At 40.2% G+C, this 23,565-nt stretch overlaps 2 protein-coding genes across 10 annotated transcripts in view; one reads left to right on the top strand and one right to left on the bottom strand.

Moving 5' to 3' along the window:
- The window catches only part of epx (eosinophil peroxidase), a 66,762-nt gene extending 53,251 nt beyond the window's left edge, over positions 1 to 13,511 (top strand). The window contains exons 13-16 of the mRNA XM_072592141.1: positions 750 to 961; positions 6,725 to 6,889; positions 7,910 to 8,003; positions 10,421 to 13,511. Of these exons, the coding sequence (XP_072448242.1) occupies positions 750 to 961; positions 6,725 to 6,889; positions 7,910 to 8,003; positions 10,421 to 10,556 (607 nt within the window). The 3' untranslated portion in view covers positions 10,557 to 13,511. The remainder of the gene's footprint in view (positions 1 to 749; positions 962 to 6,724; positions 6,890 to 7,909; positions 8,004 to 10,420) is intronic.
- Positions 13,512 to 16,702: 3,191 nt separating this feature from the next.
- Positions 16,703 to 23,565, bottom strand: part of rab3il1 (RAB3A interacting protein (rabin3)-like 1) — a 66,215-nt gene continuing 59,352 nt past the window's right edge. For 8 of the 9 annotated variants that reach the window (XM_072592134.1, XM_072592133.1, XM_072592136.1 and 5 more), the window contains 3 exons: positions 18,968 to 19,067; positions 17,837 to 17,903; positions 16,703 to 17,191 (listed from right to left, as the gene is read on the bottom strand). In XM_072592134.1, coding sequence (XP_072448235.1) covers positions 17,109 to 17,191; positions 17,837 to 17,903; positions 18,968 to 19,067 — 250 coding nt within the window. In that variant the 3' untranslated portion in view covers positions 16,703 to 17,108. The remainder of the gene's footprint in view (positions 17,192 to 17,836; positions 17,904 to 18,967; positions 19,068 to 23,565) is intronic. The other variant, XR_011963715.1, reaches the window with a different exon arrangement.

Raw genomic sequence — 23,565 nt, 5'->3', positions numbered from 1 at the left:
ATGGAACTCCTGGCCCCTTCACTTCAACTAGGCTCAGTTTCATCGCCCTTCCCCAAACCACCAAACACCCACCACCATCAGGGCACCCTCCCCAATGTGACTGCCAGTGCCACTGCTCCCCACCCGATTCCCATAGGTCTGGGGTCACAGCAATTGTAAAGCACCAAAAAGGGGTCATAATGGCAAAACATCTGTGAAACACTATTCCAGGCAGCTTTTGAAACAAGGTCAGCTAACTTATTGGACTGAACATCACCAGCAACTATTTGACTTAATCAAAGAAATGCTGATTTCTTCAAATTATGAATTCTGACAAATTATGAACCTGAGCTTCACATGTAATTTTATTTTTCCTCATTTTTCTCTCCACACAGCAGCACATATATTCTCGGCACATTTTTTGCTGCTTTTTTTGTCTCATCACCAATCCCTTTGTTCTGTAAGGCTAACATTCTGTCATTTCATCTCTTCTGTCTTGTGCTGTATTATAGATCTTCCTTTGTCCTTGTCCCACCCACTCCTTGCACAAAATCAGTTAATGTTTCTCACTTTTCTCAGTTCTGATGAAAGGTCATTCACCTCAAACATTCTGTTTCTCTCTCCAGACATGCTGTCAGAGCTGCTGAATACTTCAGCATTTTCTGTTTCTACTTTTTTTTCAGATTTCCAGCATCTGATAGTACTCTACTTTCCAATTTTGTGCTTTCTTCTCAGTCCTGCACCTTACTCTGCTGTATTTTTCTCCTCAGGTTTTGGTGGGAAAGTGATGGCATGTTTACCAGCCAGCAGAGAGAAGAGCTGAGCAAAGTCATCCTGTCCAGAATCATATGTGACAACACCAGGATTCAGAGAATTCCAGTGGATGTCTTCTCACGCAATGAATATCCCGATGACTTTGTATACTGTAACAGTTCAGCTATTCCCTCACTCAATCTGTCTCTATGGAGAGAGAACGTCACCGGTAGGTAAAAGCTACCTGTCAATTCTAAAACCAGATTAGAATCTGGTGAGACTTGGGTGCCGGGGGAAACATGGCAGAAAGACTGGGAGAAGGAGAAAGGCGAAGAAAAGGGATAAGGAAGAGGACGGGGAGGGGGAGACAAGACCATGCAGGAAGAGGATGGGATCAGGACAGCACAGGATTGGACAGAGAAGATAAGAGAGAGTTAGCATAGGGAAATGGCCTGGGATAAGGTCAATAGAGATCAAAGTGAGTGCTGGGCAGGAGTACCAGGAATGGAAGTGGTTGGAATAAAAGGAAAATAGTGAGTGAACTCAAATAAGGGAGGGATGAGATTACAAGATGTGTACTGTTGTTTGGTTTTGTAATGAAAATATTTTCAATAGCCTATTCTAACCTCAGTATCAACACATATGCATCAAGAGACAGAGAAATAAAACCGAGGTACTGCATAATATAATCTCCAGCCCAATATCCACCAACACAAAATAGCCTCTAAAATAAGCCCAAGTCTGATATACTCTGTCCCATGATATCTCCCTGACAGATGTACCCCTTTGCCCAATATGCTGCTGCTTGTAGTTAGTCCTGCCAGGAGATCTGCTGGCATGCTGTGTCACACCCATTTGTCTTGGCCCATCCTCTCACACACACACTGTAGCTCTTCTGCAACCAGTGACATTCCCCCATCCAACAATGCTTCAATTAATGTCTTCATCTATTACCCTGCACATTTCTGTACCTTTTCAGATCTAATCAAATGATCAACATTTTCTAAATGTCACTTTTGTGGAGTTCTTTTTGATCTTGCAATATTAAGCATCCTTATATTTGTCTAATGGACTGTGTTTGGAACTTTTAGTGTACAACTTAGTATCCATATTTCAAAGACAGCTTTCTTCCACAGATCTTTATCTATTATCCGAGTTTCTGAGGCATACAGAAAGGTGAATAGAATGTATCATCTTCTGAGTCATTCCTTTGTTACAAAGTGGAGTAAAACATCCTTGATCTTCAAAAATTTATTTCCGGCTATTTCTGTCCTTCTAACCTTTGCATTACATATAAAATACTTACCTCATATATCAGCAGACTCCGTTTCAGCAGCAGGTGTTGAGAGAGCACAAGCCAGGTGGCAGCCAGGAAGGTGTTGAATATAAAATACTTACCTCGGGAATCAGCAGAGCACAGGCTGAACAGGAGTGGAAGCAGATACAAGGACTGCTGGGTTACTGAACTCATATATTCGGGCTGTGGCGAAACTCAAATACTATACATGTAGTGTCTCCCACCCGTCCTCCTCCTCTAACCAAATTAAAGACTCTGTGTAGAGGGTTGGTACGGTAAGTATTTTTTAAAAATCTCTTTTGGTAATTTAGAGCAGAGAGGATGGAAGCTCAGGCAGTTACATGCTCCTCTTGCAGGATGTGGGAGGTAAAGGTCACCACGGGTGTCCCTGCTGACTTCACCTGCGAGAAGTGCATCCAATTCCAGCTCCTCACAGACCATGTTAGGGAACCAGAGATTGAGCTGGATGAACTTCAGATCGTTCAGGAGGCTGACAGGATGGTAGCGAGGAGTTATAGGGAGATAGTCTCACCTAAGTTACAGGATATGGGTAGCTGGGTGAGCATCAGTAGAAGGAAAGGGAATAGGCAGCTAGTGCAGGGACTGTGTGTGACCGTTCCCCTCAGTAAGAAGCTTACCGTTTTGGATACTGCTGAAGGGGTGAGGGAATGACTGACCAGGGGAAAAGCCACGATGGCCAAGTCTCTGGCACTGAGCCTGGCTCTATGGCTCAGAAGGCAAGTTGGGAAGGGGGGGGGGGGGGGGGGGGGGTTGTGGAAGGAAGAATAGGAGAGTGATAGTGAAAGGAGATTCAATGGCTAGAGGACAGCCTGAAACAGGCTGATATGCTCAAACATGATGGTGAGGAGGAGACCATGCTGGTTATTTTGAAAACATGAGGATAAATAAGTCCCCTAGGCCAGATGGAATATATTCAAGGTTCGTATGAGAAGCAAGGGAAGAGATTGTTGTGCCTTTAGTGATGATCTTTAAGTCCTCACTGTCCACTGGAGTAGTACCAGTTGATTAGAGGGTGGCACATGTCATTCATTATATTTATCCTTGATCAAGAAAAGGAATAGGGATAATTATGGGAATTATAGAGTAGTCAGTCTTATGTCAGTGGTGGGCAAAGTATTGGAGAGGATTATGAGAAACAGGATTTATGATTATTTGGAAAAGCATAGCTTGATTAGTGATAGTCAGCATGGCTTTGTGAGGGGTAGAGCATGACTCACAAGCCTTATTGAATTCTTTGAGGATGTGACAAAACACATTGATAAAGTGGATGTGGTGTGTATGGATTTGAGCAAGGCATTGATAAGATTCCCCATGGTAGGCTCATTCAGAAAGTAGCTGAAAATGTGTTGCTGGAAAAGCACAGCAGGTCAGGCAGCATCCAAGGAACAGGAGAATCGACGTTTCGGACATAAGCCCTTCTTCAGGAATGCCTCATTCAGAAAGTAAGGAGGCATGGGATGCAGGGAGATCTGGATGCCTGGATACAGAATTGGCTGGCTCACAGAAGGTGGTAGTAGATGGAAAGTATTCACCCTGGAGCTCAGTGACCAGTGATGTTCCACAGGGATCTGTTCTGAAACTTCTGGTCTTCGAACCTTTTATAAATGATTTGGAGGAGGAAATGGAAAGGTAGTTTAGTAAATTTGCTGATCACAGAGTTTGGAGGAGTTGTGGACAGTGTGAAGGCTGTTGTAGGTTGCAATGGAACATTGACAGGATGCAGAACTGAGCTGAGAAGTGGCAGGTAGGGTTTAACCTGGAAATGACTCATTTTGGAAAGTCAAATTTGAATGCAGAATACAAGGTTAAAGGCAGGATTCTTGGCAGTGTGAAGGAACAGAGGGACCTTGAGGTCTTTCATAGATCCCTCAAAAGTTGCCACCCAACTTTATAGAGTTGTTAAGAAGGCATATGGTGTGTTGGTCTTCATTAGCAGAGGAATTGAGTTTAAGAACCACAAGGTTATGCTGCAGCTCTATCAAGCCCTTGTTAGACCATACTTGGAGTATTGTATTCAGTTCTGGTCACCTCAATGTAGGAAGGATGTGAAAACTTTAGAGATGGTGCAGAGGAGATTTACCAGGATTCGGTCTGTGGTGGAGGGCATGCCTTAAGGAGAAAAGTTGAGGGAGCGGAGGCTTTCCTCATTGGAGCGAAGAAAGATGAGAGGTGACTTGATAGAAGTGTATGAGATGATGAGAGGTATAAATAGAATGGATAACCAGAACATTATCCAATGGATAATGGAACACTTTATTCCAGGGTGGAAATGGCCCTGGAGGCATCATTTTAGGGTGATTGGAGGAAGGTTTAGGGGAGATGTCAGAGGTAGGTTCTTTCACAGAGTGATGGGTGCATGGAATGCATTGCTAGCAGTGGTAGTAGAGGCAGATAAATTATGGACATTTAAGTGACTCTTAGATAGGCACATGGATGATAGGAAAATGTTGGGTATGTAGGTTAGGTTGATCTCAAAGTAGGATAAAAGGTCAGCACAACAGGGGGCTGAAGGGCCTGTTCTATATTCTATGATGAAGAGCATTCCTGATGAAAAGCTTGTGCTCGAAACGTCGACTCTCCTGCTCCACAGATGCTGCTTTTTCAGTGCCACACTTTTTGATTCTGATCTCTAGCATTTTTAGCCCACACTTTCTCCAGTTCTATATACATTTGTTGTTATCATGTTCCTAAAACAGACAAACTCTAATTTGCTCCAGTGTGACACCATCCACTCCATTCTTCACACTGGATTCTTCTAATTAGAATTGTTTTGGTCTTTTGTTGGTCTTCTAATCTTTTCAATTTTACTTTAACAGTAGGTTGTAGAGCCTTCTCTAATTCTGTAAGTAATGTTGTATCTTCACTGTAGTACAAGTTCGTATTTGCTCTTGCCTCCAATTTCTAGATTTAATTGTGTGTAGATGGAATAATTTTGATTAGTTATCGAGATTTATAAATCATGAGGGGCATAGATAAGGAAAAGGCCCTTCCTATTCACCTTAAGGTGGGAGAATTCAAAACTCAGAGTCATACTTTCAAGGTGAGAGCTGGAAGATTTAGAAAGGACATGAAGGGCAACCTTTTTCAAAGCAGAGAGTGCGCTTCGTGTATGGAATGAACTGCCAGAGAAAGTGATGGATATAGGTAATTAGAACTTCTAAATGACATTTGGATAAGTTCATGAACAGGAAAGGTTTTAAGGGATATAGGCCAATGACAGGCAAGAAGGACTAGTTTAGTATGGGAACATGGTTGGCCTGGGCCGGTTGGACCAAAAGGTTTATTTCTATACTGTATGTCTCTCTGACTCTACAACTATATGACTGTACGATTTTACTCTTACCTTCACGTATAGAGTCATAGAGATATACAGCATGGAAACAGACCCTTCGGTCCAACCCATCCATGCAGACCAGATATCCCAAACCAATCTAGTCCCACCTGCCAGCACCCGTCCCATATCCCTCCATACCCTCCCTATTCAAATACCCATCCAAATGCCTTTTAAATGTTGCAATTGTAGCAGCCTCCACCACTTCCTCTGGCAGCTCATTCTATACACGTACCAGCCTCTGTGTGAAAAAGTTGCCCCTTAAGTCTCTCTCATATCTTTCCCCTCTCACCCTAAACCTATTCCCTCTAGTTCTGGACTCCCCAACCCCAGGTAAAAGACTTTGCCTATTTACCCTATCCATGCCCCTCAATTTTGTAAATCTCTATAAAGGTCACCCCTCAGCCTCCAACGCTCCAGGGAAAACAGCCCCCAGCCTGTTCAACCCCTCTCTATAGCTCAAATCCTCCAACCTTGGCAACATCCTTGCAAATCTTTTCTGAACCCTTTCAAGTTTCATAACATCTTTCCAATAGGAAGGAGACCAGAATTGCACGCAATATTTCAACAGTGGCCTAACCAATGTCCTGTACAGCCGCAACATGACCTCCCAACTCCTGTACTCAATACTTTGACCAATAAAAGAAAGCATACTAAACGCCTTCTTCACTATCCTATCTACCTATGACTCCACTTTCAAGAAGCTACGGACCTGCACTCCAAAAGGTCTTTTTGTTCAGCAATACTCCCCAGGACCTTACCATTAAGTGTATCAGTCCTGCTAAGATTTGTTTTCCCAAAATGCAGCACCTCACGTTTATCGGAATTAAACTCTATCTGCCACTTCTCAGCCCATTGGCCCATCTGCTCAAGATCCTGTTGTAATCGGAGGTAACCCTCTTCACTGTCCACTACACCTCCAAGTTTGGTGTCATAATTTTCCTTCTTCTGGTCTGATGCTTGCTGTTTGGTCCTAGTATACGCTCTGGATAAATCTCACATCTTTACTGAGCTGCACAATTCAGAAGTGCACCAGCTGACCAATAAAGCGGGGATTGTTTTGTTGGAGTTATTCAAATATAATAAGAATGAGCTGGCACAAAGATGAACTGACCTGGCAGAACAGCTCAGACACTTTTTAATCATTATGATTGTCAGCGAGGCATTTAAATAACCGAAGCCCTACAGGAATTATTTACCAGGTCAGCCAGATGCTCAAAAACAAAATGGTTAAAATCCCAATAAATCCTAGATTACTCCCATTCCATTCTCTTTATTCCACTGCCAAAAGAATATCTGCATTTCAGGAGTTGGTTAAAGTTGTATCTTCTGATTTTTGACAGATACTCCTTGTGGAGAGGTTCCTAAAGCAGAAGGAGCACACTACTTCTTTTGTAACACCTCCATCCATTTTGAATGTTACATGGGGCTTACACTCATTGGACCTTCTTCGCTAACCTGTGACCTCCCGACTGGAGCATGGAGCTCTACAGCACCTATATGCCAAGGTACCTAGGGATTTGTTGTCTTAGGTCTGAGCAGTGACAGTGCACAGATATATTAAAAAAAAACTGGTTAGTGGGAATACCAAATACACCAATGATTTCCTCCAGTGGAGGATCCGCCCCCACTTCTAGGTGCAAGTTCCCTATCAATTCTGAATAGCCATTAATATCTTCAGTTGTCAGCTTAGTTAACAGTGTCAGTCCATGTCACGTTACAACGAACAGTGATTTTTGATCATTTGCATAGTGTTTTTTTTTAATTCTTGTTGTTAGAGAATTTGAGGCTTATTTTACAGGGCACCACAAAGTTTGGAAAAAAGTGGAAGCCAAATCAACAGCTCATATTTAAGCGATGGCAAGCTCAGTTTGTACAAAACCTATAGATTTAGGAGCAAGGAAGGACATGGGGGATGGTAAGAAATTCTGATGTCCAGTGTAAAAACCAATGCAATTTGTATTATTTCAATATTAAAGGATAGTGAGAAGAGGAATGGGAGACAGATTAGATGTAACAGGAGAGTTTTTAAAAAGCGCTGACATTAGTAGTTTAAATAGTAGTATGACAGATTGTAATGGTAATAGTGTTCTTAGCCTTAAGTTGAGAGATAGGCCTTTGGTCTTTTCATATATTCTATGCAGGGGTCTGACAGAGACTGCAGAAGCTCCCTCAACATTGCCTAGCAGTTATTTTGCAAAAAAAAAGTGACCATGGCTGACTATAGTATTGGGGAAATGGACTCCATTTAAAGCAAAATAAAAGCGGAATCATAATGGAAGCTGAATCAAACATACATAAACTCATTGTGTTAGAGCACCTTCTGTACTTACCGTAAGATAGATAGAGCCATAATTGTTCAACCAGCAAGTTGCAACTCAACATTCCTTCTGTAACATCATTGATGGCTATTAATATACAGAAATCTGATTCACTAATAGATAGAGGTCCTCCTGTAATTTCACTTATTTTTAAAAAAAACTTGTGAAATAGTAACTAACAAACTTATTTTAAAATCTATCAAATAGATACCATCTCAAAGAGTCCAAGTCTTATCAAAATGGTGGTCATTGTCTGTGGCTGTGTTTTCAGCATCATTCTTATGGTTACCTGTTTCCAAAGGTAAGATTCTACTGGTAAATAGCTGTTCATCCATCAGCATTGACTATGGTGAGGTGAACATAGGCACACGCACATTTCAGCACTATCCAAAATTCCGCATCTTACCCCACCTTACCTAAAAGATGACTCATGATAAGACATGAAAATCATTTATACAGTCAGTCTGTATTTTGCCAAAGCTGAAAGTCTAGATAACTGAGTGCCCATGAGGTGTTTATTATGGAGACCCGCAAAGCCAAGCCCTTTCCTCGTTTAACATCCATTCACATGCACCTATTACTTAATCTTTATCAGAAATGAGTCCCACTTTCCAGTGCTTAGCATTTCAAGTGGATTTCTCAAATCCTTCTAAATCTTCTGCCTGTCTCATTAAAGTTATGACACCTTGTTACTGACCCTTCAACTAAGGCAAACAGCTGCATTATATCCACCTTGTCCACTGTTCTATCCCAAGCAATCTCCTCTGCAGCCTCTCTAGTGTAGTCACATCCTTCCTATCGCATGTGGACCAGAACTGTACACAGTACTCCACTATGGCCTAACCAAAGTCCAATACAACTTCACCATAATTTCCCTGCTCTTACGATCAATGCCACAACTGATAAAGGCAGCGATCTGTAGGTCTTATTAACCATTCTATTAACCTGTTCAGCTTCCTTCAGGGATCTGTGGACAAGCATTGCAAGATCCTTCTGTTCCTCATGTCCTGCCATTCATCGAGTACTCCTTTGCCAGAGTTAAATTCCATCTGCCTCTGATCTGCCCATCTGACCAAGACCTTACACCCTCCTGTACCCGAAGGCCTCCTTCCTCACTGTCAACCACTCAGATAATTTTGTCATCCACAAATTTATTTGCATCCCACCCACACTGGCCTCCAGTCAGATTACTACTGTTTCTGTCTAGCTCCTACCACTAAGCCAAATTTTGGATCTAACTTTAAGTTATCCTGGATCTTACAGGTTTTTTATCTTACTAGTCTCCCTTGTGGGAACTAGTCAAAAACTTGCTAAAATCCATTATCCTCAATGACATACCTGGTCATCACCCCAGAAAATTTAATTAAATTTGTAGGCATTATCTCCCTCTGAAAAAGCTTGCTGATCAAATCTTGCCTCAAGTGAAAGTTAAGTGCATATCTTCAGAATTTTCTCCAATAGTTGGATTTTTAAAAAAAATTTCATTGCTAGCCAGAACAACTACAGCTAATGTGTGTGGTATTGCAAACTGTGAGGAGGATTATGATAAATTTCAAAAGGATAGTCAGTCTGGTGGAATAGGTGAACAAGTAACAGAAGATAATGCAGAAATGCTTGAGGTGATTGATTTTAGTTGGAGATTAAGGAAAGACAATAAAAACATAACTCTAAAGAAAATGCAAGACCAATGGGACATATGTGCACAAATCATTGAGTGTGGTAGGGCAATTCAAGAAAGCTATTAATAAAGCAGATAGAGTCCTAGACTTTATAAATACAGGCATAAGGTAGAAGAGGCAATTATAATAAACCTGTGTAAAACACTGTTCATTCTCAACTAATTCTTATTAAATGACACAGCAGACTCAAAAGGCTTGATGCCCTACACAGCTTCTAACTTGTATGTTCATTTTTAAGAATGCAATATTCATGTATGATGCCCATCTGTACTTAAATTTGGTAAACCTAATTAGCACAAATCCTGTGGAGTATGAATTTCTGGAATGCATGCAAGATGTTTTCTAGAATAGTATGCTGAGAAACCAAATCAAGAACAAGTTATTTTAAATCTAGTAATGCAATAACAATGCACTGATTAATTGCAAAAGGGGATGTAGGGATAGAGTGAACATTCGTAGAATTTTACATTAAGTTTGAAAGTAATGTAGGTCAGTCCAAATGGATCTTAAATCTAGAGAAAAGGAAACTATAAAGTTATGAAAGGCTGGTTGATTGTGGGGAATCTGCAGTAAAACATGAGACAATTAAATATTTACAGCACTTGTGCATTCCTTTTGTGCCGGTCTTAAACGTGCCTACCTTAGCATGCCTACACAGTACAGACTCTGACTGCATATGGAAACAGAGCAGGTCAAATAGAGAAACAAAAAGGTGATCCAGATGAGCTACAAATTGGAATGGTTGAAACGTTGTTTCATTACCATTTCCTCCTTCAAAGGTCATCCTTTGTTATTTAATCTCTCTCATCTTCCACCCTAATCACAGACCTTCTCTTTTGTTCTTTTCCATTCATCCTCCACTTACTCTATACAGGTTTAAAACCAATTTAATCTCCACATTTTTCAACTTCTGACAAGAGGCTTGACTTTGTTTCTTTCTTTCACCAGGCTACTGCCTGACTGGAGTATTTTATAACAAAAACAACTTTGGGTTTTTAAAAACTAGGGGAATGCTGTAAATGTTTTTCTTTCTGTCTAGATATCGGCAGAAACACCAGGATAGGGGTGAGACAGTGATTAAATGCGAATTATGCATCAAATACTTCTCATCTGATGATACCAGACAAGGCACTAGCATTGGACACAACACAAAAGCTAATTCAGCATCCACATGACTCAGCAATTCCATTTGCTAATTCATTGCTGCACTAATTCATCATATGGACTTCCTTTCCTGCAAAACCTGTCTATTCAAGGGCTACAGCTTTTTCCACGTGACCATGATACTGTCACAGCCTGAAGCCACTGAATCCCAGAGGCAAGTGTTCTGAGAACCTATTTCAGCCTCCCCTTTATTGGAACCTCCAGTCACTTCCTGACGGATATCTACTATAACTCCAGAAGATGAAACCATTTGAGGTTGTGCAGACAAAAAAAAATGTAAGTAGTCAGATAGAATCTGCCTCTGCTGCTGGAAAATATATTGATTTTGTTGGGTGTCATTCTTGCTCTCTTTGTAAGTAGTGTTGGGATTTCTCTCTTTCTTTCTATATAGTGTACTGGGATGGAGGAGAAAAACTTACTTCATTCCCTCTGACCCTTATACTCGAAAACATACAGTACAGAGTTTCAGGAAAAAAAACTATTGTGTACCTTTATGGATTAGAATATGTCTCAAACAGAGCAGTTGGATTCCCAATAGCTTGAATGGGGCTGTGGAATTTTGGGAGTATTTTGCTGGCTTTTTAAAAATCAAACCAAAGTCAGTAATGTTATAGCATCACTGCTTGCGAATCTAGTTACACAGCCAGTCATCTGGCTGCCAGGACTAACACCACAGATTCAACAAGTACCTCACTTATACAGCAACATCTAAGTAATTACACAATGAATAATCCTGGGCAGGAGAATATCCATTAGTGCTTAGCCATTACATTCAAATTGCACCAGCAATTTTGCCTGTAAGAATGAAAAGGACATCATTTAAGATTTACCATTTAAAATGTTGTAAATATATATGCATTAAAAAGTAGCACATCTTAGAGAATTCACAAGAAACAAAGTCAGTCTTAACAGGGGTAATTCACATATAACATTTGGTTTATTTTAATCTCATCACCTTATCACAATCAATCAGTGTCCCACAATTCCAACTAATGTCTGGGATGAGGAGCTCTATCACAAAGTGAATCAGTGCTCTACAAGTCCCCTCACATCTCTCGGCATTAGTGTGTGGATTACTGGCATTTTCCAGACAAGAAGAAGAAAAATAAAGAGGCAAATAACTGAATGGTTAATAGTTTGAATGAATACTTATATTTTAATAGGGCCCTTTCACTCAATGTACAGAAGCTTGGATATCTGTGCCTCCAAAGACCACTGTTGTTATTCTGAGGTGCAAAGGGAACCACTCTGAATTGAAGCTCAGTCAATATCCCCCACAGTCCAACCTGCATGAAGGCAATAAATCATTACAAAGATGAATATTCAAATAGGCACAGGCGAGTGGGAACCTAACAACCTAATCACCTTTTAAGATATAAATTACCTTAAATTTCTGGATACATAATTTATACTATTTCCAACCTGGAGAGTTATTTGCTAAATTAACAGAAAACACTGAATAAAGTTCAAGATTTATTCAAACCCCAATAGCCATCAATAGGCTGCTTCCCATGGGACAAACTGTGGCTGGATTATAAATAGCTGAGCATTTAAAACAGAATAACGATTGTTACAATGATCTTGGGATCAAAATTTTCACAAAGCAACAGTAAACATGATGGTAACGTCCAAGAGAATACTAAGTTCATTCTCTCCAAAGTCAATGTCGAATGACAAAAGTAGATGGGAATGAGGTGAGCCTATTGAAATCTTCCAGAATAGGAGGTAGTTTTACTTATTACTTTCGCAACTGATGGTGGCATTTGTTAATTTATTTGTAAACAATTTCACTCAAAAATTCAGATTTCAACAAAACTTGGTACACAGCTGTTGTATGACCTAAGGAAGATTAAATTTTTTTGGATGATATGGCTCCAAATCAGAATCTTTGGATTTAAAAAAAAAATCCATTGACATTGGGAAAAGGACAAATTGACATCGTTTTTTTTTTAACAAAAAAAGATTAAGACTGTTACGATTACTTTGGAATGCTGCGGATGATGGAATTCATCACTACTATCAAAATCAATGCTGAGTTTTCAGAGCAGGTTGGTGGATGTAAATTGGCTGAAGTCTCCTCAGGAGAGATGAAAACTCTGGATAAAAGATTTTTTTTCAGTCAAGTCACTCAAGGTGGTAGGGAAAATTGTCAAGGAAGAAACAATGGCCACAACATTGAGTAAACAGTACAGCTGTGCTGGAACAAAATACAGTGGGTTTCAACAGGACGGAGATTTTATCTTGGTTTTAGCATAAAGGGTAATTGAAACAGATTATCCTAATTGGTACAGAAATAAAATGAAGTGAGATATTGAGATGTCAAAGTGTAGTTGTAGCACCTGTATAATCACAAGAATTGCAATTGTGTAATTATCAAAATCTGCATAGTCATCCTGTAAGGGTGTTAGATGATATAGCAAGTCTAAAATAAAATATTCAGATATTCAGAATCCCTACTTAGCATTATATATTCTTCCCACTGCAATAGTTTATTCCATATGTGTTTATATACTCCAATAAAACTTTCAAAAACATATCTTGCAACTAGGCTTGTTTCATATAAAATTATTCACGTTAGGAAATAACGCAAGCTACCATTAAGAATGTTTCAACACGCCAACATTGTCTTTATATTAAAGTCCCATGTTATGACCTGTTGAGTCAGAAGATACTTTCACCTGATTTGTCAGGTGATGTTTCTTCAATAGTAGAAACATTTCACTTACTGTCATCAACTCACATTGTATCCTGCCCAATAGTTTAATGCAATTAGTCAACTATCAAGGTGCTATATAACTGCAAACTGATGTACTAAAACATCACAAACCTTTACAGGAGTATCAATAACCAACAAAATGTGACAAAGTATGATTAAGATAGGGAAAATCAATTATTTAAACCTTTAGCTAATTAGCAAGATTCAAAACAAATAAACATTGAAAGTTTCATTTGACTACAATAACAAAATGAAAAGGTCACGCTTTAATTCATCTTACTCAGAATATTGAAGATAAATTAATATCTGATGCTACCTAATTAATTTAAATGAGATGTAAGGTGAGCAAATTTATCCATATTTTAACTTTTTTTTAAAACAAAGTCTTTAGGTTGAGAGAGAAGTTTTACTGGTTAAATTGTACTTTCTGGCCACAGTGATTTTAAAGCACGAGTGTCCTTTTATGGGGTTTTAATCATAGAAAGAACTTTGAAAAAATGAACAAAGTAAGCAATTGTATATTAGGCTTTAAGTTTAGAGGGTCAGAGATCAAATTCTCCAAACTCGAAAATCAACACAGCCAAGTCAAACCCTCTGTGACACAAAGTAATTCTCTATAATGTTTGGGTACTATAAAAAGTAGTGTTGTTGGTAAATGATTGAAATTCAGAGCTTTTCCAAATCTTTTAACTTGTGTAAATAGTTTGGTCCATTCTTAACTTCTTCTGTATAATGAATTTTTATTTTATTTCAACGAAAACTGCAGCATTGCATGCTTGCAATTCTGTGAAAGGCTACATCATTTAAAATCAAAAATAAACATGATCTATCAAGCCAGATTTCAGTCTAACATCAAACATGTCCATTAAGTCTCAGTTGGGAATCATAGCTTGTGGAGTTGGCACCCTTAATATGAACACTTTAGTGATGGCTGACCTATTTAAAATGAAAAGCTCCAAAAAGCATTAACTGCTGCTCAACAATTTTGAACAATGCCAATAGTCTCCTCGTGTACCAGGGACATCAGAAAAGCAGCAAACGGAAGTGATATAGATTGTGCACATAAGATAGTGCTATGCTAATATTAGAGACATCCAATATTTTTACAATAAGAAAGTTATGATACTAGAAGACAGAGAGTCTTGATTGGAAGTACAGCAGCTTTGCGTCCGTGACTTTTGTTCTATTCCACTGGAAGGTTCGGGTTTCTGATCACATCAAGTAAAGAAACTCCTTCCAGATTCAGACTGGAGTCCAAGGGAATACGTAGAACATCAATGCAAGTCAAAGAGTTAAATGAGCACAGTATGTTCCATGCATAACTTTTGCAGCAAAAAACGTACAGAATAGGAAGACACCCTAACATTGTAACTAAAATAACGTAGATTATTTACTTCTATAAGCCATCTGGAGCTCCGAATTAACGCCAGTCTACAATTCACATTGCAAAAACATTTCCTTCAAATATGCCCATCAACATCACTTTGTTCAAAGAAGCTAGTTGTCAGTTTTATAATTAGTATTTATTCATACATTGTAGAAACGTACTAGACATTTATACAACTATGCAGTCAGTCCAGCCCATTGAAGGAAAGTTCCAACTGATTTTCAGGGAGGCATGGATCCCCCACGTCCAATAATCATTAGATTGGCAAGTGGTGAACAATTCCCCACAATAAACACTGGAATTAATGATACCTGAAAAAAAGTCATTAAAAAAATTTTAAGCATGCACCATGCAGTTTAAAGGAGCACAACCTTTAGGAAAGGTGTGTGGCAAACACCTCTTTTGCAGGGTATGGAAAAGGGGAAAGGAAATACTGCGTCATTTTTGGGCATTTGAGCTCTCACACAATTAGATATTTTTACAACAACAAAAAAAACAACTGGATGCTGGAAATCAAACAAAAAAAACAAACTGCTGGAGAAACTCAGCAGGTTTGGTAGCATCTGTGGAGAGAAAACAGAGTTGGTGTTTCGGGTCAAGCGACCTTTCTTCAGAACTGATTGGACAGCCATGAGTCCTGTCTCCCTATTACTATCCAGCAACCCCCGCTGGAAAGTATATCTGTGGTTAAGAGGAGGAGAGCAGGCCACTTGTGAACCTTGACATTTGAACTGCCTGACAGCAATCACTCATTAGTCACTTAGGTCCAATGCTGACGGCAACAATTGCTGCTCACCCTGGCAGGAGACTTCACTTTGAAGACAAGGATGAAAATTGGCATAGATTAATTTTCAGATTAATGTTTGCCAAACATTTGATGGTGCTCCTTTAACAGTAATGTATGGATTATAAGGAATTTTGTAGTGATTATAATACTCTAGTACAAGTTAAACATGTAGAAGAATGATACTTGGCTCAAGCCAGTTTGTAATCAAAGATTAAGAGCTGAAAGTCTAGGCTCCCATCCTCAGAATTCTGTGCCGCACAATGAGGCATTTGGAGACATTACTTAGTCACAACATTTATTGCTTAGGAGACTAGTCATCATGGCGACAGTGCATCCAAAAAGGAAGGAATGCAAAAACATCATTGTATGGTTATGGAAGAGGAGATACACACTGTGGAATGTGAACGGAAGAGTATGGATGGTTAGTGTACAGTCCATGTTTGTATAGGGCCAAGGCTTACAGACGTACAGAAGCAGAGTCAATGCTTCCAAACATCACTGAGTATCAGCTGGTAGTTTAAACTGTCCAACACAATAAATACTAAAAATGGAGTAGTCTGTGTACAATAATGGAATGCACTGCACATAAACAAACCAACAGGTCATAGCCGAATGGCTCTCAGCTGGAAGATGACAGCATGGACAGTTGAAGATGTATTTTGTGGGACTGTGTAAAGGAACAGTGACAAAGAGTTGCAGGAGCTGGCAGAAAGCACGATGGCCATCTCAATGATTCATGGAATTGATAGGATCAGATCATTGACTGAGATACTTCATAGTCATGGTAATCCATGAAACCTTCATCCAATTAAGCATCCCTTGCACTAGCACAAGTGCAACATAGATGACATTTCATGCACCTATCACCACCAACCCCACATCCCACCCACACCCCCCCCTTCCCCACCCCACCCAAATCCCTCCTTCCCAGTTTGTTGAGGAACTCTTCTGTAGGAGTAAGTGGCCTTTCCACTATCTAGTTGGGAGAGGAGGCAGTGGGTGGTTTAGGAATCAATCTCTATACTTGTACTGTAGATCACTGCCACATCATTGCTGCTATCTGATGTGATGTAACAGGACTATTTCAACCAACTCAACACTGGCCCTACCCATGTATTCCTTCCAAAACAAAAAGTAGTTGGCGAATAGCACCTCAGAGAAGGGAAATAAAAAAAAAATCAAATTGCTGCAATCATGGCTGGGCTTAATGCCCTAGCTTGAAGTCCAATTTTTCCGCTATTATTACATTGAAAAGGAAGAAACTTACTTTTCCTTCAAAATGGTCCTCCAAGAACCACTTTTCTCCATTTTATACCAGTTTACCAAAAGGAATTAAGCCGCTGAGGCCTAACAGGCACAAAGGTTTGTGGTGGTTTTACAATTCTTGGTTGTTGCAACAAAGATCCAAATTACGAGACCTTTGATCAATGGCTAATGAGATAAGATTACCCTGTATATTATCCATAGTCATGCCTTGGCATTTAAACATAACTTTTAATATAGCCCAGGTCACGGAGGCAGTCATTCATCCACCCTAGGAACATCACCATCCTTCCTGTTCATTTCCTGCTCTTATTTGTGATGGCATTTTCCATATTGTTTAAATCCATTGTTTAAATGAATGGCCCCTTGACTTGAAGCTTAATTCTGAATCTGGGGCATCAACCCAGAGATTAAGACTCCTCGGTGTAGTATCCTAGTTTAGCATTAGACATTTCCTTCCTCAGCTTCATCACTTCCCAGTACATCTGTTCCACTGCAAAAGGGAAGAAAATAAATTAGAGTGAAAGACTTGCAGTTATCTAATACCTTTCCCTAACTCAGATGTTCCAAAACACGTTATAGCCAAGGAAGTACTTTTGAAGTGTGGTCATTGTTCCAGTTTGGAAAAGGCAGCACCACCCAATCTGCACACAGTAAGCTTCCACATACCACAAGTGATAACAACTAGACTTTAACAATTATTGCTGTGGCTGGGGGATACATACTAGTCAAGATACCGGGGATAACTTCCACAGCCCTTGAGGAGTCTGTCATGGGATCGTTTACAGCTACCTCAGTGAGGACACTGGACCTTTGTTTAAATGCCTCACCCAGACCACAATACAAACAGAGAACTGCATTCCCTCAGTATTACAATAAGTGGCAGCCTTGTTTTCCTGTGGACACAAGTCTCTGCAATACGATCAAATCTCAATTTTTTTTATTCAGACCAATCCTGGTTCACCCAGTACCCACTCAATCACTGTGGTAATCCTATTGCTATAGGAACTCTACATATCCCTTCAGCTTATAATCAAGTTGCTATTAAAAATTGCTTCTATTCTAATGTTAATCCCAGAAATGCTGAAAAGGCCACTATGAACTTTGAACATTCATAAGCGATGCTTTATAATCTTACCATCTTGTCGGACTAAACCTTGTTGGATATAACGAATATACGTGAAGAAATTGCAAACAGCAGTAATCTGTGAAACAGACAATATCACAATTACAAATGTCAAATCCACAATCACAAAAGAGCCCAGCCTCCTCTTACCCTCCCATCCCCTCCATACCCAAAAACTGACTCCATGTCCTCTTACATCCCATCATTCCATTTCCATACCCATTCAAATCAGTAACCACGAGGAACAGAATTCATGAGCCCTTTGAAACTCTCACAAACTTAAAGAGAAGAGCTTTCGAACTCCAGTTGAGAAAAAAAACTGTCCCTTTGGGAAACTCAATTAGCAAGCATAACCATTGAAACACCACTTGGGGAAAAAAATACACTTTCCTTGACTGCTTATAAATCTGACAAAATAAGAGATACTGTCATTTAAAAAACTTGCTCAAACATTTAATCCAGCTAGTTGCTCAAAAAGTCAAATTAAACAGACCCTCCATTGTCATGTAAACAGCTATGGAGTTAAATCCATGAGCAGGGATTGGAACTCAGTCTGTTGCACAACTGAACAGACAAATCCTCCAGAGCACAATGCAATCTTTGACTGAGTCTTTGAAGTTGACTGCTGAAAATGTGTTGCTGGAAAAGCACAGCAGGTCAGGCAGCATCCAAGGAGCAGAAGAATAGACGTTTCGGGCATGAGCCCTTCTTCAGGAATGAGCCATTCCTGAAGAAGGGCTCATGCCCGAAACATTGATTCTCCTGCTCCTTGGATGCTGCCTGATCTGCTGCGCTTTTCCAGCAACACATTTTCAGCTCTGATCCCCAGCATCGACAGTCCTCACTTCCTCTTTGAAGTTGACCGTTCAGTTTTCTTTCAAAAGGTTCAACTGTGTCTGGACAACAGATCAAAGAAAACAAAAAAAGGGGGAAAAAAAAATCTATGTTGTCCAGATGATCAATTTAAATCAGATTCTTCTTTAAAATACATACTTTTTGTTTTTCCAAAAAAAAAGTATTTATATCGGTTATTGGGCAATGCAAAAAAGTTATCCTTCACATCCTGAAATTCAAACAACTGTGTGTTAAATCCTGTTTGCAACACACCATAACACAAGTCTTCTCCTTCTGAGTTATACATACCCTGGACCTGCAGGATGGTGAAATGTAGAAATAATTTCCAGAGTCCCCCAGTTTGATGCGATGCTTACAGGTTCTGGATAGGCCACTCAGTGCACATTTCCTGAGGAGAAGGAACAAAGAGTTGCACAGTAAAACACCAAACTAGCTGACAAGTGGATTATCCTGGCAGGAAGTTAACAACAGTGTGCACACTATTTAAATAGGCAAGGATCCACCAGAGTCTAAACTCGGCCTTTTCAAATTTGGGCAAGACTTGAATACAGGAATTAATGATGGCATAAATCTCAAAAGTACATTTCTAATGGATAATGGTCAAGCATCTCCAAGGTAGGCAGCAATGCTTTCTACAGTTTGGCTCAGGTTCCTGAGAGCAAAAGGTTCAAATTTCTTTAGAGCAGAGGCAGTAGAGGGAAAACCTAGATGAGACGCATGAAGTTCTAGGAGGTTTGAGAGCGCAGCATGGTGGCTCAGTGGTTAGCACTGCCACCTCATAACACTAGGGAACTCAGGTTCAATTCCACCCTCAGGATACTATGTAGAGTTTGCACAGTCACCCTCTGTCTGAGTGGGTTTCTTCCTGGTGCTCTGGGTCTTTTTCCACCCCCCCACCTCAGTCCAAAGATCTCTTGGCCATAAGAAATGTAGGGTTACTGGGATGAGGTTGTGTCTGGGTGGGATCCTCTTGAGGGTTAATGTAGATTTGATGGGCCAAATGGCCTGCATCCACACTGTGGGGATTCTATAGAATACATACTCTATTCCTCTTGTTGAGCGATCCATAGCCAGTCCACAGATTTAGAGTGATAGGCAAGAGATTGAGAGGACATTTGACATTAACCTTCTCAAACCAGAGGCTAACTGGGGGCCTGGAAATCACTGCCAGAGATGGTAGAGGCAAAACTGTCATAACATTTAAAGACTACTTTAAAAGTGCAGTAACCTTCGAGGCTATGATCTAAGAGCTGGAAAACAGAATTAGTTTGGGTGGCCATAACAGCAGCATGATGAGGACCAAAATGGCCTCCTCCTGTGCTGTAAATGTGATCTGTAACCTCACTTGCCCTCAAAATGACTGCATTCCACACACCCCCTCCAAACCTACCTTGGCAAGCAACATATTAACCTATTTTCTTCTGTACTTCCCATAACTTGCCACAAGTGTCACTTGTGAAGCTACCTATCTCTCCAATAACTTGCCCTTTTAATACTTCAGGAAATTAATCCAACACTTTTGCCTTCCAGAACTCTCTTCAGCTTCAGTAATTGCATGCAAATTGATTTCAATATCCACCAGTATGAGGATAACATGATACAAGAGGTTTGATTCTATTGTGTCAAAGTTAAATGAGTTTAACAGGATTGAAATCAAAGTTTCTTTCTATCAAAGTCAATTGGGCACAGCGCAAAACTGGCTAGAAAAAGCAATTGCTGGGCTTGCGCTTCCTGGTCAGCAGATTTCTGTACATTCTGCCTTGACTGAAAAAAAGAGTGACAGTTGATGTATATTCTTCCACAACAGAAGAAACATCTGACCTGTACTAACTCCAGGTGTAGGATTTCTCATCCTGAACCATACCTAGGACGGACTATTAAAGTGACTATAGTGTTGAAGTAAAGTGGCCAACTGTGTGTGTCTGTTATCTACGTCAAGGAATCAAGTACTTTCAACATATACTTCTACCCTCCATCTTCCTCTTCCAGTATGTTTATTTTCCTGTACTTCTCTTCTACATTTCACAGCCTGCCTGACTGTATGGTGCGCAAAAGCATTCTTTTATTTCTTCCTCTACTGTTGTGGTATCATCTTTCTTATCTGGCATCATGTCCCTGGGGTACAGTACTTCCTTCTTGTACAATCATGGAAAATATTCCAACAATCTCCAGCCCCGTCAGATACAAAGAGGCCCCTCCATTAATCCTTCGAGCAGCACATTCCTGAAGCAGAGATTTTACACAATTTTAATTTATGCTGAAGGTGTTGATTTATAAGGGGTTGCAGTCATGCTCACTCCCAGCAGTCCTCTTGTACTTTCCTTGATTAGTTAAACCCCCACTCTGGCATGTAAGTGTATTGTGCACACGTGTAGGTAAGCATCCGTGTTTTAATCTCTATCTCCATTAAAAAAAAACTTCCAAATAAAATGTAATTTCCCAGTGGTTAAATCTCTTTCCTTCCCGAGCCACGGACAAGGACAAATGCAGAAGCACCTTGACCTGCTCCATACTGCAACAGTCCTGGTTCACTGAACCTAGATAGAACAAATCTTTGGTACTAAAGGGATTGATCAGTTTCTTCTAGTTCCAGGAAAAGGATAAGTGGGGACAGTACACCACGTAACCAGTTTTGGTTTCAAATACTGAAGTAGCAAGCAGGGATGAACATACCAGATCCCTTGGGTAGACTGAGCTGAAGGGTGACCTGAAAAGGTAGTGACAGTTTGGATTACGCGGGCGAGCACAGAGACAGAGATAACATTGCTCACAGGGTCATCATGTACTGCTGTTGCAGGCTGTGTCTCCTACACTTGTCTGTCCACACACTAGCAGAGGAAGAGAAGGTGTAATAGCTAGAGATAACTGTTTTGTGCTGATGTGATATCACTGAATATTTGCCAGCTTTGATAGATTTTTTTATAACCTTAATTTCAACTCCAGTAGAAACATCACAATATAATACAAGGTTTCAAATTTGAGAAATTACTTGCATTTATGTTATGCCTTTGGCAACACTGGCAATATTTTTCAGCCGCTAAACTTACTGAAGTACTCTCCGAAATGCTGCAGCGATTTTGTACGAAGTAAGACCCCAGAACAGCAAAAAGTGACTAGTTAAATCTGACCTGGGTGGTGGAGTTCTACATTGAAGATACTGGGAGAACATGGTCCTCTTTCAAATAGAGGCAATGGGATTTCTTCCAATCAAATCAATTCAAAAGATGGTACCACCCTCAGTACTGCACTGAAGTGTCAGCCTAAGTTTGAACACAGCAATTGAGCGTGCTCCCATCAAACCAAACTTGTAAAAAAAAAGATTGTTGACTATTGTTTTAAAAAGTCAAATAAAAAAAAGTGCCTGTTCCTTTTTCACCAAAACCATTAAGCAGTTTCAAAAGAATTATAATTTTATTAAAAGTCAAAAGAAATCCTAATTTAAACTAAATTGCGTTGGAATGAAGAGAGTTGGAAAGAGGAACGTTCATTGGGACACTTCACACAAAGTACAACACAGATAGGAGGATATTAATCCAAGATCACGAAAATGAACTGTAAAAGCATCAAAAAGATGCGTTTGAGAAAGAGAAGGAATGAGATATACAGTGAGAAAATGTGTAGTTGAGGTAGATTTCTGAATAAGGAATATTATGTTTAAAAGCTTTTCCTAAATCATTAGAAGTGTACATACAACACATGCTCAGCATGTTTATCTGTCTGCATGTGAGTGCCTCTGGGAATAGTCTAATTTAGAAATCATACATTTAACAAATTTCATGAAGCTGGGCATTTACCACCCTCTGCAGAACACTGTCAGAACTGCAGTCATAATTAGAGGAGAGAACAGTGAAATGAAGACCGTTCAATCCACACAATTTCAATTTAGAATTAGGAATCTGGCCCCTGGTTCATCCTTACTCCAGGGATCAACAGGGATTTATTAAAGGACTAGGACAATTAATGACAGGGACCAGATTTACCATATTAGTAAGTACAGTGGGCAGTGCCCTGGGACTGGAAGGCCAATAGGAGACCCTCCAGAGACAGACTGGCAGCCCAATGGACTAAGCTGGAAGCTGATGAGCAAGGGAGGAGGAGGAAAAGGAAAAAGGAAAAGGCAGGTCAACAATTTTAAAACTTCAAATAGCCACAGCTACCTGGCCATGATCATGAGGGACAGCCTGTCTAATGAGGTAGCTAACAGTCACACCTCTGGCCTGGCCACCATTATGGGTCATGGGGGAGGGGCAGATCCTTTCTTGATCCATCACCACTGTCTCCCACCATTGTTTGCTCCAAGTCCATCCTGTTGACCTGGACAACTCAGGATTTGGGATTGTGGCAGTGAGCCAGCACACAGAGGCTAGCCACAAAGTCATACCCCTGACAGCCTCCAATCCAGACCCCGCACCATTTAAAAATTCAGCCCAATAGCTATAGACATCCCCCCCACACACATTTTCTACGAGAGATATACTGCATAATAAACACTCCCAAATCCTCAGATAACCAAAAAGTCCATTAAACACCGATTGAATTATCTCCATGTGCAAGATGCCCACCCATTGCTCACATCAGTAGACTACATGCCAAATGTTCCCTTGCAACCTACTGATATGCCCAACCCCTCATACAGGTAACTGTGGCTGTCCTAGGTTTAAAATTGTTGACATGCCTTCTCCTTCTCCCTTACTCACCGCTTCGTCAACTGGACTGCCTGTCTGTCTCTGGACAGTCTTCTGTTGGCCTTCCAGCCCCAGGGCACTGCCCACTGTACTTACTAGCATGGTAAACTGGTCCATCATTAATTGTCCTAGTCCTTTAATAAATCCCTGTCGATCTCTGAAATAGACCACGTGAGGGCAGAACCTGGGGTGAACCAGGTG

This window comes from Chiloscyllium punctatum, chromosome 22 (genome assembly GCF_047496795.1).
Source record: "Chiloscyllium punctatum isolate Juve2018m chromosome 22, sChiPun1.3, whole genome shotgun sequence".
NCBI lineage: Eukaryota > Metazoa > Chordata > Chondrichthyes > Orectolobiformes > Hemiscylliidae > Chiloscyllium > Chiloscyllium punctatum.
The sequence above is the reverse complement of the archived record's forward strand: the minus strand, read 5'-3'. Positions and strand labels throughout refer to the sequence as shown.